General features: G+C 40.7%; 1 protein-coding gene across 1 annotated transcript; it reads right to left on the bottom strand.

Annotated features, from left to right (window-relative positions):
• Positions 1 to 298: 298 nt before the first annotated feature.
• Positions 299 to 12,059, bottom strand: LOC124556229 (alpha-ketoglutarate-dependent dioxygenase alkB homolog 4-like). The gene is made up of 2 exons (XM_047130219.1): positions 11,978 to 12,059; positions 299 to 1,020 (listed from the first exon to the last, which is right to left on the bottom strand). The coding sequence occupies exons 1-2, from the start codon at positions 12,057 to 12,059 to the stop codon at positions 299 to 301; spliced, it is 804 nt and encodes a 267-aa protein (XP_046986175.1).
• Positions 12,060 to 13,837: the final 1,778 nt, after the last annotated feature.

The following is a 13,837-nucleotide window of genomic DNA, read 5'->3' as shown; positions in this document are numbered from 1 at the left end:
TTATCACGTATACACAACACATTCTAATATTTTTTTAGAATAAATGATGTAAAAATATGCTAGATGTCAATCGTAAGATACTCTGACAACATTTTATGTGCAGTGTAAATGGTAGGAACACACAGTTTTTCGTAATGCAGTAAAATGAGAAAGTATATACTTGCTCTTAATTAAGCTGTTAAATCGTACATATACAGACTTCTTCCAATGGTTAATGTTGTGCATCTGCAGGAAAGTCACCTGTGCATAAATTTTCTCTCTTCTTGGAGGTAAAATGTAAGAGCTTCTGTGCCCATGATCATGATTCCTGTGACATTATCCTATGGTTCCAGAAATTGTTGGCAGCATTCAAAATTTCACTCCCCTTCTCTACATGTCGCCCACCTTTAAGATATGGTGCAGTGAACTCCCGATAAGCAATACACACCCTTCTTTCTGAAATGTCTTCACGTAAAACACAGTGTTCCCAACCATACAGTGCTAGACCATAAATCACCAAGAGAGATCGCCTTGGCATGGGTACACGAACTACACAATCTTCTTGTTCACAACAGTCTAGAGGACCAAGGACAACTGGACGATACTCAAATGCGCAGCACAAATTATATCGCTTAATATCATCTCTGTATTTTGTAAATGTCAACATACTGTCTGACAGAAGATTAACAGTAACAATACGCTCACCCCATATCCAGCAGTCATGAATATGAGTATCAGCTGATGCACCACGTATTGGATCATATTCCAAGGAGCACTGTTCAATTGTTTTATACAGTGATAATAATGGTACAGTCTCAAAATGCTCTTGCACAAACTTTGTGAATTCTGGGAAACCATTAAACTCACTCAACTGCAGACGCTTCTTCTTAAAATTACACTTTGGTCCAAAATTCTGCTTTCTACGGCCACTCTGAGATAAATCCCATGGCATTTCATCAATGCCATTAATTAAGATTGCCTCTTCTTCTGGTGTCAAGAAATCAAGCTGTGTATATATTCCTGGGAATTCATTAGCATCTCCTTCAGTGAGACAGGAACCAAGAGTTTTTGCGAACCATAAAGCGGCCGCGTTTCCTCGTAGTTAGCTAGCCAGTGCTACTGCCAGTACACATTAATTTCCATAGTGGTTGAAGCATATATAATTTGTAACGTAAAATATGTGATTAGCTGTAGATTCAACATGGAACGACCTTCCTAGAATCAAATCATAATTCTGATAACCAGTATTATACCTAACCAGTGAGAATCATTCAAATTATTTATTGGAAATGACAAAAAAATATCAAGTGAATATAGTAGGGTAGTTCTGAACCACTCCAGGAGTTCATCGACAGTCACATACTACCTACCTAAAGCTTTCTACAATGTTGCCAAATGTCCATTAGACTAGCGACAGAAAAAATACATTTGCTCAGCACATATATTTCTTCAGCTGGCTAGCAATTGGGAAGCTCATACTTTGAAGATGGAATGGTGCCTTCTGCCACCATTTGGCTGGGAGTCTAAATACCTAAAGTATACGCCAATGAGTTTTATTTGCATTTCTGTTTCTATGGCTTGTGTCTAACGTGTAGTTACGAATAATATTCAGATGTGCCGACTGCAACTCAAAAACCATAAACAAAGAGCAAGGGGAATTGTTTGGGCGAACCTATACTTCAGTAGCCGCCATAGCTATTTTTGGTTTATGTATTGAGCATAATGTAAATTAAAAAAATCATTTTCTGGAAGAAATTTTTTCTAGCATCGACCTTATTAACGTTATGAGTACACAACAGTGGCTGAAACCCCCAGGAGCCGTCACCTCCCAGTGTTGACACTCCCAAAAGTGACGCACTTAGTAGCTGACATCTACTGCACGTACACTGTCAGTTACTCGTGCTACAATGCAGTTTTATGAGCCGGTAGCTGGCGCCTACTGTCAAGTTATGACACTTATTGTAACATGACAATGTGACTTGTCAGAAGTAGTCGAACTAGTTGGAGCTGCTTTGAATTATTCGAAACTATTCGGAACTTGCTGTCAGATTATGGCATATACGTTGTCAGCTGACACCCACTCGTCAACACGCATCCTGGGTAATGGTAGTCTCCACGATCGGAACGGTTTTCTTCATGTATGTTATATTTCACCAAATCGAGATAGAGACACATGTGGGCTAATGACAGTGACTATGTCAACTGATCATCATTGCCCCACCCAACAGTACCGAAATAGTTACATTGGAAAACGGTTGCACTGGAAATTGGTATAATATGGGCTAACTTGTTACTGTTTTTCCTGTGACATGAACAAGCAACTTGTTATAGTTCCTCTTAAACATGGAGGGTGTGCAGTTACAGTTTTGCTGTAATATGAAACAACTTGTTATACTATCACTTAGAACTATCTATTAATACCTTCAGCTGCTGAGGGGCGTTGATATATATAAATGGGGACAGGTGAAACTGTGTGCCCCGACCGGGACTCGAACCCGGGATCTCCTGATTACATGGCAGACACTCTATCCATCTGAGCCACCAAGGGCATAGAGGATAGTGCGACTGCAGGGACCATCTCGCGCACGCCTCCCGCGAGACCCACGTTCTCACCTTATATGTCCACACACTACATTCGTAGTGTCCCTATCCAACACACTCATTACTCGTGGAAGACATTCTTACCAAGTCCCGTAAGAGTTCGGCTAATACGTGTGCATCCGCACAAAAAAAGAAGGTCATGGCCGGCATTGCCAGAACTATATACTTATATGGATATGGTGTCTGTTCTTTCGGACATGTCCGAAAGAATAGACACCATTGATGTCCGAAAGAACAGACACCATTGATGACCTGCAGCCGTCTAGAACAAAATTAGAATTATATATTAACACTTTACCGTCCACACGTCTCGTACAAATTTATTCGGGTGACGCGAGCAGCGCTAATTCGAATTACTTGGCTTGTCACCGACCGCTTGTCACCTTTCCGTTGATGAGAATTTTCAAACTCATTGACTTTTGCGCTCTTTAATTTTTCCGGAAATCCTTTATTTTGCCGTATCGTTCCACAAACTCGAATTTTCTTTTCAAGTAACTTCTCTGCAAGTTCTTCACTGTTATAATAATTATCCATGTGGAGGTCATGCCACTTTCCATAAGAAGGTGTCAGTAGTTCCATCACTGTTTTTGCTAAAGGCTGTCCAGCGCCCGAATATATCTTGAATGAGAAAATGTATTCCGTACTCGAATCACACAGCATCCGAATGAGTATGCCACATTTCGTAATTTTCGACGGAATGTAAACTTTAAAATTTAACCGTCCACGCCACGGTATCATTCCTTCATCAGTTGAGATGTTTTGACGTAGATTAAATATTTCTTTAAACTTTTTGAAAAACAATGAATTTCGAATGGCATTTTGAAAAGCTTGTCGGCTTTATCCGGTTTATTGTTGTTGTCGTAAAAATGTAAAAATGATAAAATTTGTCTGAAACAGTTGCGGGATATCGTTTTGCTAAATATCGATGTGTCTATCAACGGATTCGTTGACCAATAACCATCGATCCTTGCTTTTTTTCAATTCCCATAAGGATAGCAAGCCCAAACAATTTTCTAAGTTCGAGTCCCGTAACGTCGACAAATTTGGCATTTTTATCCACTTTCCTTCTATTGCAATTTAGACTGTGGTACTTGTTGGTTTCGTTGCTAATATATCCAAATATACCGTTCCCAATATATAATTCTACGATTTCCTCGACGCTCTGTGTATCTTTGGGAAATATGTTTGGACCCGGAGATCCCTCAGATTCATTATTCGTCCTCGGTAAATCAAAGTCAGACCACTGTGCACTGTCTTCTTCGTCTGAGTCATCCGAATCAGTTTGGCAACCTAAGCGTTCGCCGAATTCTTCTTGGACGTATTTCAATATCTTCCCACGATTCTGCTTCACTTTCATTTTTTTGATATCCAATGTCTTCTTCCCAATCGGCCAAGTCGTCCGGAACGTCAGACAAGAAGTCCACTCATTCATCGTAAATAATCGTATTGTCTATTTCGTCTGCCATGGTGAAAGTGCACAAGTACTTATAAAAATAAAAAACTTGTTGGCGTGTGTAACTTATTGTTACCTAAGCAAAACACCATCAGAATGCAAAAGATACTGAAGTACTGTAGCCGGCCACTGCGTGATACTATGCACACGACACCACTGTGGTGTCGCCGGACGGCAGAATGTTAATACCTTCAGCTGCTGACGGGAGTTGATACATATCAACGGGGACAGGTGAAAATGTGAAGGTATTAATACATAATTCTAATTTCGTTGTAGACGGCTGCAGGTCATCAATGGTGTAAGTATACAGTTTCACTGTAAGATAGGGTAACTTTTTACAGTTTTACTGTAACATTGAAGACAACATCATTAGCTGACACCCACAGCAGCTGACACGACTAGAAGCTGGCACTGCGCGGTAACTGACACTCCTAGTAACTGACACCTTCAGTAGCTGACACCCATTCCATATTTCCACTAGCAGATACTGATGTTACCGTACAGTTTTAAAATCCAGTCGATGACTCCAGTTGTTAATTTATGGCACGTACACTGTCAAGTTATGTGCGGTTATGATTGCCTGTTTGTTTGTGTCAACCATTACTGCCTTACCTGCTTAGCATTAAGAGCAGAAGATGACAAACATTTTGAACTGCAAGATGAAGTTTATATCCTATCACAGTGTCACCATGATGTTTGGTTGACTTTCATATCAGATGTAGAGACGAGATTTTGACGAATTCAGTTGTGGGAATAAAATTGTTTACTTTGATAATTATCGGCCACAAAAGCACTTTTAGCTGTAAGTAACATCAGCAATAGTGCTCATGCGGGTCTTTCTATGTTATAGAACCATTTCTTATGTATTTTAATTAACTGAATGTGTGGTATTAAAGCATGGTACGAATGTCTTACGCTAAACTACAATTTATTTAAGTAGTGTCGGTAAGTGAACTGTGTGTGTTATAATAAGCAATACAGACAGTTCGGATACATAAATAGTTCATTGGAACGTCCATTGTGCTATCAATGTGTGGTACAAAAATCGAACTGTTGTCATCAACAAGTAAAGCTTAACCAATTAATTTTACCAGTACTGCCGATACACAAGCCTCATGTATTTTTTTAATATTATAGAACAATTAATGTACAACAGTAGCGCCACGTGTGTTTTGTGTTCGATATCTTACATAATTTTAGAGATAACACAATTTTACTTTGGAGAAAAGCGTGAATTTTCGTTCATGAACAGAGATCTGTAAATTATACTTCTGTATTCCGATAACCAAGCTGTGTGTGTGTGTGTGTGTGTGTGTGTGTGTGTGTGTGTGTGTGTGTGTGTGTGTGTGTGTGTGTCTTTACTTGAAATTATTACTTATTATGATAAATAATGTTATTTTGATGGCAAATAACGTATTTTCGAGGTACAAATTTTTCATATCTATCTTGTTCCAACATTATCTTTAAATATGTTTCATTTCTGCTTTGTTCTAGCATCTACTTTGGTCATGTTGTAAGGTTCGTAAACATTTCATATTATGAAGTCCTTTCCGGTATTATGAAGACATGCAGTTTAAGTGTTAAATCACAATAAAAATATCATCAAAATCCCTTCTTCCTTCTCTGGTGTCGTCCAAAGAGTGACGTCCCAGGTTACAGTTTGTACCTCACAACGGCACCACAAGCTAAAACAGTCACTGCCAGACATAGCAACGAACGAGAGACTTTGGCATAGACACATTCTATAGAGTTTCCATGTGCCGCCACCGCTGGAAGATTACTTACGTCAGAGTCCATCTCAGCCCTCTCTGTAATCATCACCTATGACGACAGCATCATCCTAGCTCAGATCTGTCTGTGACCTAATAGAATTATTAGTCACAACTCAGTATCAAAATTTATAGTCAATTGTACACTGAGATGTGATTATCATTCTGTATAGGATCAAGTGGTAACAGTTATAGTGTTCACTGACAGTAACAAGTACATAGCGACATCCCTGTAGATACAGATGGTTTCCAAGTTAGGTATTTTAGATTGTTCAAATTCACTGCACCTTCCATACTAAAATAGTGTCTAGTCAGTTCGTTCATCTTTTGGTTATGTTGTGTATCTTTGTGTGTGGTTTCACACTGCGTAGTTTGATTAGCCCTTTTTTCCTTTTTTTAAAAATTCAATACCTGACTACGGGAATAACAGTCTATATACACTTTAGAGAGACTTGGGCCCTTAGTTCTGATTCATAAATATTGCAGCCGACCTCCAAACTTGTTGCCGGCCGGGGTGGCCGAGCGGTTCTAGGCGCTACAGTCTGGAGCCACGCGACCGCTGCGGTCGCAGGTTCGAATCCTGCCTCGGGCATGGATGTGTGTGATGTCCTTAGGTTAGTTAGGTTTAAGTAGTTCTAAGTTCTAAGGGACTGATGATCTCAGAAGTTAAGTCCCATAGTGCTCAGAGCCATTTGAACCTCCAAACTTGTTTTTCACACAACCGCATGTACGTGTAGTTCAAATACTAAAGAAAAGCAGTATCAGATTGTTGTTATTATCAGTTACATTTTTCTAGTGTAGAACATGACACATTATCTTCTTCCTCCCGAAATTGGTGTTTCAAAAACTTCAACATTACTAAAAGACCCGAAAAACTTCATATGATAACTATTCGTTGTCGACTCACCAATGACATAGCATCAGAATGAAACGTCAGCAACATTTATATATTTTATATGTGGTGATACCACTGTGGCACTTGACAATCATCATAGAAAATTTACATGTGTGAACATTTGATTTGAGGGTCCACTGCGCCTTACACCAAGTGTAGGCCAAAAATTAAATTAATTGCGTTCTTCCACTGCCTCGCAGTAGCTCAGAGACCCTGTTTGTTTGTGTGCCTGTCTGCTCAGCATAGTATTTTCTGTAACATATCTTTTCTGCAGATGTAGGCTTGGTCAGATTGGTTTTGTTGCACTACTTTATTGAGGCATGCTACATTTCAGCCACGTGTGTTTTATAACATGGTTTTGTTGCACCACTTTATTGAGGCATGCTACATTTCATCCATGTGTGTTTTATAACAATCTATGTATGAAAATAGCACTGGAGAATTTAATTTGTCAGTTCACAATCATGTTTCAGGCACCAGTTTGACGGATACTTGTGTATACGCAAAATAACATTGTGACGCTTGATGTAAGCATTGCATTTTTTACGTTGCTGACGTATTTTTGCAGATACTTTAGGTGTGGGAAGAACGTTGTGACACTTGGCAAGCAACACAGAACTATTCAGATGTGGAAAGTATTAATTTTGGCGTCTGTTGTGTCCTATACCAAGCGTGGTACACAGATTGAACTTTGTACAATCACTATTGCTGCTCCATATCATAACATTGTGTGTGTGTGTGTGTGTGTGTGTGCGTGTGTGTGTGTGTGTGTGTGTGTGTGTGTGTTATTTTGACATATTTTCGATGTAGAAATACTGCAAGTTACAATCTTGAAGTTAGTTTTTGGATAAATATTTTTGAACGTGGCGCAAAAATATCACTTCGTTTAGTTGCTTTCGAGCACAGGCAAGATGGCTGCTCAGGAGATACACTGTGATTGGTTGTTTCATTTTAGTGACTGCTTAAATACTATTCTGCGATTGGTTGTTTCCTTTTAATGCCTGCCACGGTTTCAAGATATGAGGTGTGGATGCTTGGATTGTAAATGACATCACAGACATAAAGAAAACATGGCTTGTGACTTCATGTGTAGGGCACTGAACAGCGCCACATGACCTCACAAATGTAAACGATGTGGGTCAACTTTTCCGTAGCTGTAATACTAACACCTATATATCATTACCAGCCATGTAACTATCACGAGAAACTCTTAGCAATTATATATCGTGTACCTACATCGCTATTGAACTAATAAGTAATGATTACAGTTTAACATAAGTCAAACACAAGAGTTGCATTCTTCTCACACATGCACATTCTCTTGTATAATATTATCTTAACACTTATTGTTAAAACTTATGTTTGATTGTGTATAACTACTGCAGTTGAATCTAAACTTATAATCGTACAAGAAACTTCGTAACTCCTTCTAGAGAAACGGACGCAGTTTCGCGATATCGGAAACTGACGTAATACCTTAACGAGTCAAGAAGACACTAAGGGCCGACTGTGTAAATATCGCTGACTGGAGATCAATTTTGACGTTAGTTCATAAACTGAACTGTGTTCGCGACTCCGCACTATTGTATAACACAAAACTTGGACCCACCAAAGGAAGTTCAGTGTTGATCTAAGAAAGCAAGAAACATGCTTGGCAACAACGCAAAAATCGGCTACCGACACGATTATCACGCTTCGAACGCGGACATTAATTCTACATCGTTGGTACACAATATTTATTACCGAAAGTGTCGTGTTATCAAAATAAAGGAAAGTAAACAGAAAAAGAACCAATCTTGGAACTTCTCCCCATACAAAAAAGATTTTTTTACTGGAAATCTCATTGAGACAATATAAGGACAAAATACACTCCTGGAAATGGAAAAAAGAACACATTGACACCGGTGTGTCAGACCCACCATACTTGCTCCGGACACTGCGAGAGGGCTGTACAAGCAATGATCACACGCACGGCACAGCGGACACACCAGGAACCGCGGTGTTGGCCGTCAAATGGCGCTAGCTGCGCAGCATTTGTGCACCGCCGCCGTCAGTGTCAGCCAGTTTGCCGTGGCATACGGAGCTCCATCGCAGTCTTTAGCACTGGTAGCATGCCGCGACAGCGTGGACGTGAACCGTATGTGCAGTTGACGGACTTTGAGCGAGGGCGTATAGTGGGCATGCGGGAGGCCGGGTGGACGTACCGCCGAATTGCTCAACACGTGGGGCGTGAGTTCTCCACATTACATCGATGTTGTCGCCAGTGGTCGGCGGAAGGTGCACGTGCCCGTCGACCTGGGACCGGACCGCAGCGACGCACGGATGCACGCCAAGACCGTAGGATCCTACGCAGTGCCGTAGGGGACCGCACCGCCACTTCCCAGCAAATTAGGGACACTGTTGCTCCTGGGGTATCGGCGAGGACCATTCGCAACCGTCTCCATGAAGCTGGGCTACGGTTCCGCACACCGTTAGGCCGTCTTCCGCTCACGCCCCAACATCGTGCAGCCCGCCTCCAGTGGTGTCGCGACAGGCGTGAATGGAGGGACGAATGGAGACGTGTCGTCTTCAGCGATGAGAGTCGCTTCTGCCTTGGTGCCAATGATGGTCGCATGCGTGTTTGGCGCCGTGCAGGTGAGCGCCACAATCAGGACTGCATACGACCGAGGCACACAGGGCCAACACCCGGCATCATGGTGTGGGGAGCGATCTCCTACACTGGCCGTACACCACTGGTGATCGTCGAGGGGACACTGAATAGTGCACGGTACATCCAAACCGTCATCGAACCCATCGTTCTACCATTCCTAGACCGGCAAGGGAACTTGCTGTTCGAACAGGACAATGCACGTCCGCATGTATCCCGTGCCACCCAACGTGCTCTAGAAGGTGTAAGTCAACTACCCTGGCCAGCAAGATCTCCGGATCTGTCCCCCATTGAGCATGTTTGGGACTGTATGAAGCGTCGTCTCACGCGGTCTGCACGTCCAGCACGAACGCTGGTCCAACTGAGGCGCCAGGTGGAAATGGCATGGCAAGCCGTTCCACAGGACTACATCCAGCATCTCTACGATCGTCTCCATGGGAGAATAGCAGCCTGCATTGCTGCGAAAGGTGGATATACACTGTACTAGTGCCGACATTGTGCATGCTCTGTTGCCTGTGTCTATGTGCCCGTGGTTCTGTCAGTGTGATCATGTGATGTATCTGACCCCAGGAATGTGTCAATAAAGTTTCCCCTTCCTGGGACAATGAATTCACGGTGTTCTTATTTCAATTTCCAGGAGTGTAGAATCCACAAAATCTGATAAAGTTACAACGATCAACAAAGGAAAGGCATAACTGTTTTTTGTAAATACCTTGTTCATAAATCCCGCATCCATCGCATTGTAACTCCTGTTAGTTTCAGTTTCTGTTGGTTCTGAACTTTCTTCGTAGAAAGATTTCATCCCGAAGTTACATGCGATGCTTTTATACGCTGTAATACGCTCTGATTAAGCGTAGCGCCTGAGGTTGCTTGCACGTTTAACGAAAACCATCAGTGACGATTCCTAAATATCTCTGCACTTTTGCCACCAGGAGATATGATGGGAACATGGGTACATTCCAAGCGCCTAAAATACTAGGAAAACGTGATATTTAATAAAAATCCGTTTTTTCGTCATTTTATTTTCTTCTGTAGGTACTTTGATGATTTCTTACTTTAGTCAGGCAGTGCAGTCCGATACCTTGAGGACAACCCTGCAAATTGTTGCTACACCTGTTTGAACAAATCGCTAACCGCTTATCTGAAATCTTCCTGTAGCACGAAATAGTAATGTTAAAAGTAGCGTGCCATTGGAGTCATTGGCTGGTTTCTTTTCATGGTTTCAGCAGATTCGTACTCCCTCACCACTAGTTCTAACAGCTGCGCATTACTTTTTTTTATTCAAGCTTAAATGATTTATCACTTAATTTAGAGAATGAGCTCGCCCTTTATCGTCCTCAGCAGACACACCGGAATAATCAGATATCTGCAAAATTAACGATAGGAAACAATATACCGTAATTCACATCATGTAAGTTTCTTGCACACAGAATGCTGCCTACCACAGTGGCCCAGAGCGCTCGGAAGACGGAAGGAGTGATGTGTTTTCAAGACGTAGCCTTATTATAATTATCTTTACGGACAGTACAGCAGAGAAAGTAGTATCAAATAAAAAAAATCCAAGAATTAACCTGAGTTCGTTCGCACGAGAGATTAAAACGCAAGCTCTGAGCTACCGAAATACGGGTACAAAATACGCTAGATAAATAACAGCTTGCTAAACAACTTAAGTAGAAGTACTTATTTCTCCTCTGTTCATCAGTGCTCATGCAGACGACATAGCAGTTTACTCACGTGTTCGATAGTTCAAAACTTAACAAGCGTTTCATAGTTGCTAAGTCCCTTAACCTAACCTTGTACATATTCCGAGCTTCAACAATATAGAAGTAGCGTAGTTACATATTCACATGTCAATAATAGTTATTTCAATTAGTATTTGCGCAAAACAAAAGCGTTATAATGTCACTACATTATAAACTGACAATTACATTTGAACCTGACTTTGAATTTTAGCCAGTCAAAGTTTATCCTACTTCACCGCGATATAATCTGGAACTGACGTTTATAGGCTTACAATGCAAATTTTCGGGTTAAGCTTGATTCGAGATAATTTTCTATATTAATCTAAGGTGAAATGCTTTATACAATCGGCCGTTGACGTTATTACTAAGGGTAGAACTTTTACATTCAGGTAATGGTAGATAAATATTCAGTATTTTTGTCACCGAAAAGTCTTATTGAAAAGGCTTAAACTATAATTCCGTTAAACAGGCAGACGTTATCGTTATAATAGTAGAGATTCACAGTTTTATACATAAAACGTAAGCTATTTCCCTGCAAACTTCTTTTGCAAATGGCTGGACTGTCTAATATATGGGAAATCTTTGCAAAAATAGTTATTACTGCACCTAATTGTACAACAAATAACAACACAAAGCCTTAAACTGTCTACTGTAGACAATGTACAAAAATATTTATATGGAAAATATTAACATAAAAACGATTTTACTCCAGCATTAGTATGCTGAGTCGAAAAAGTTCATTTCGTTGAGCGACAAAATTACGACTAACTTTATTAAGTATGATCATCTCTAAGATAATCAAAGGCTATATTGAAGAGTTCTGTTACCATACCAAGATGACTTTTAGACTGAAGTTGCTGTAGGTAACAGAAAGTGCCTAGTTAGAGTCACCGAGAGTATTAAGTTCCCCCGTGTATACAAAAAATAAATTATTGCTTGAAACACATGAAGGCGTCGATAGAAACGCCTCCATGTCTATTGCATGGCTAGGAACAGTACATTTTTAACGTTAGCACATCTCATTTTTTTTTTTTTTTTGAGAAAATCAAGTCGTCACACCTCGTTTCTTACTTTCCACTACAATTTACTAACTGCAATGTGAAATTAGTCAACGTGAATTTGTATTTAGCACATTAAAAGCACGGAATCTGAGAAGTCGGCAACAGAACCCCCCTCCCGCACATACGTAAATTCAAAAATTTGAAAAACAGTTGTAGACTTGGCCCGAAAGACTGGAATTGTTATGGAAAAGAGGAAATACGAAACATTCTCCATGGATCGTTACTGGCGTCATTTTCGTTTATATCCGACAAGAATTTACGTCTCCCGGTTCGTTGCCGCCCGATGCTGCCTTGTTATCGGTGATGTATGAAGTCATTCTGTCTCTTTTCTGGCTCTAGCGTCCGATATGACAGTTTTACTGCCTGCCACCTTCCAAACTTTTTTCGGATGTGATGTCTACAAAATTCTGAAGCAGTGTGTCCATATCCTTATAACGTGAGCTGTCTGTATAACAGCTGCATTGAAATTCGGATAGGACACAGTATCAGGTCTGACAAATTAATGAATTTACCAGCCCGTAGCGCTGCAAACGATACTACATCTACAACAATATCCACATCTATATTCCGCAAGCCACCTTAGAGTGTGTGGTGGAGGGTACTTATTGACCATAATCACTTCCCACTTTTCCTGTTCCGGTCGCGAATTGTCGCAGGAAGGGAAATAGTTGGTAAATCTCTGTGTGAGCTCGAATCTCTCTAATTTTGTTTTCATGGCTTTGGTCTGTTCGCCAGGAAACAATATATTGGTTGACTCTTCTAGGAACTTACGCTCTCAGAACTTCAACAATAAAATGCATCGTAATGCAAAATGCCTTACTTGGAGCGTCTGTCACTAGAGTTGATTGATCATCTCCGTAACACATTCGCACTTGCTAAATGAACCTGTGACGAAATGTGGTGCTCTTCTTTGCATCTTCTGTGTTTCTGTATCCCGTCTGGTAGGGATCCCAGATTGACAAGCAGTATTCCAGTATTAGTCGAACGAGGGTTTTGTAAGCGTCTCTGTAGGATTTCCTGGCTTATGGGTTCAAAATAAAAAAAGGAAGGAAGCTTAGACATCAAACTGGCTGGCATTCACCATAATCGATGTAAAGAAATCACAGAAAACCTAAATCTCAAGTATGGGACGCCGCCAGTCCAGTGCTTTTACCTATGATCCAGCACACTCGATTTGGCACTTCTGTGTCTCACAGTACTGTTCTGTAATGAATGCGAGAAATTTGCAGTGCAGACGACAGGAGCCTTTTATTGACAAGTCATACCTTCTATGATACTGCAGTCCACCATGGAAATTAATAGCTTAATTAGGCACCCGTCGTATACACTTGGCCTAACCACCAGTAACTTATTTCTTTACTCTAAGTTACAGCAGCTTTTCAAAGGAAGAAATTTTGATAGTATTCAGGGTAGTAACAAGCCGGCAATCACGAAGACAAATCCAGGAAAGGGTCCAAAACAATTTTCCAGAAAGAAATAAGTGCTGTCAACGGTGTAGAGTTTCCAAAAGGGCATACTTTGAAGGTAACCACGCCGCATTTAACAGGTATGAAGCATATTTTTAGGAGTAACTGACAAATTTAATGTTAGGTTCATATTTGCCGTGTTATTAGAAGATGCGTGAAGTGGGAGATTTAAAAGTAGTTTTATCATTAAACTTATATTACGTACAAAGGGTACAGTTCTGAAA

Source organism: Schistocerca americana, chromosome X (genome assembly GCF_021461395.2).
Source record: "Schistocerca americana isolate TAMUIC-IGC-003095 chromosome X, iqSchAmer2.1, whole genome shotgun sequence".
Classification (NCBI taxonomy): Eukaryota; Metazoa; Arthropoda; class Insecta; order Orthoptera; family Acrididae; genus Schistocerca; species Schistocerca americana.
Note: the sequence above shows the minus strand (reverse complement) of the source record. Positions and strands in the feature narration are given on the sequence as shown.

Bases quoted from the DNA above. Each gene is read 5' to 3' on its own strand.
- LOC124556229 (XM_047130219.1), bottom strand. From the start codon at position 12,059: ATGGAGGCGTTTCTATCGACGCCTTCATGTGTTTCAAGCAATAATTTA. The intron at 1,021-11,977 runs GTGACTCTAACT...GTCTCACTGAAG, and splicing joins GGGGGAACTTAATACTCTCG to GAGATGCTAATGAATTCCCA.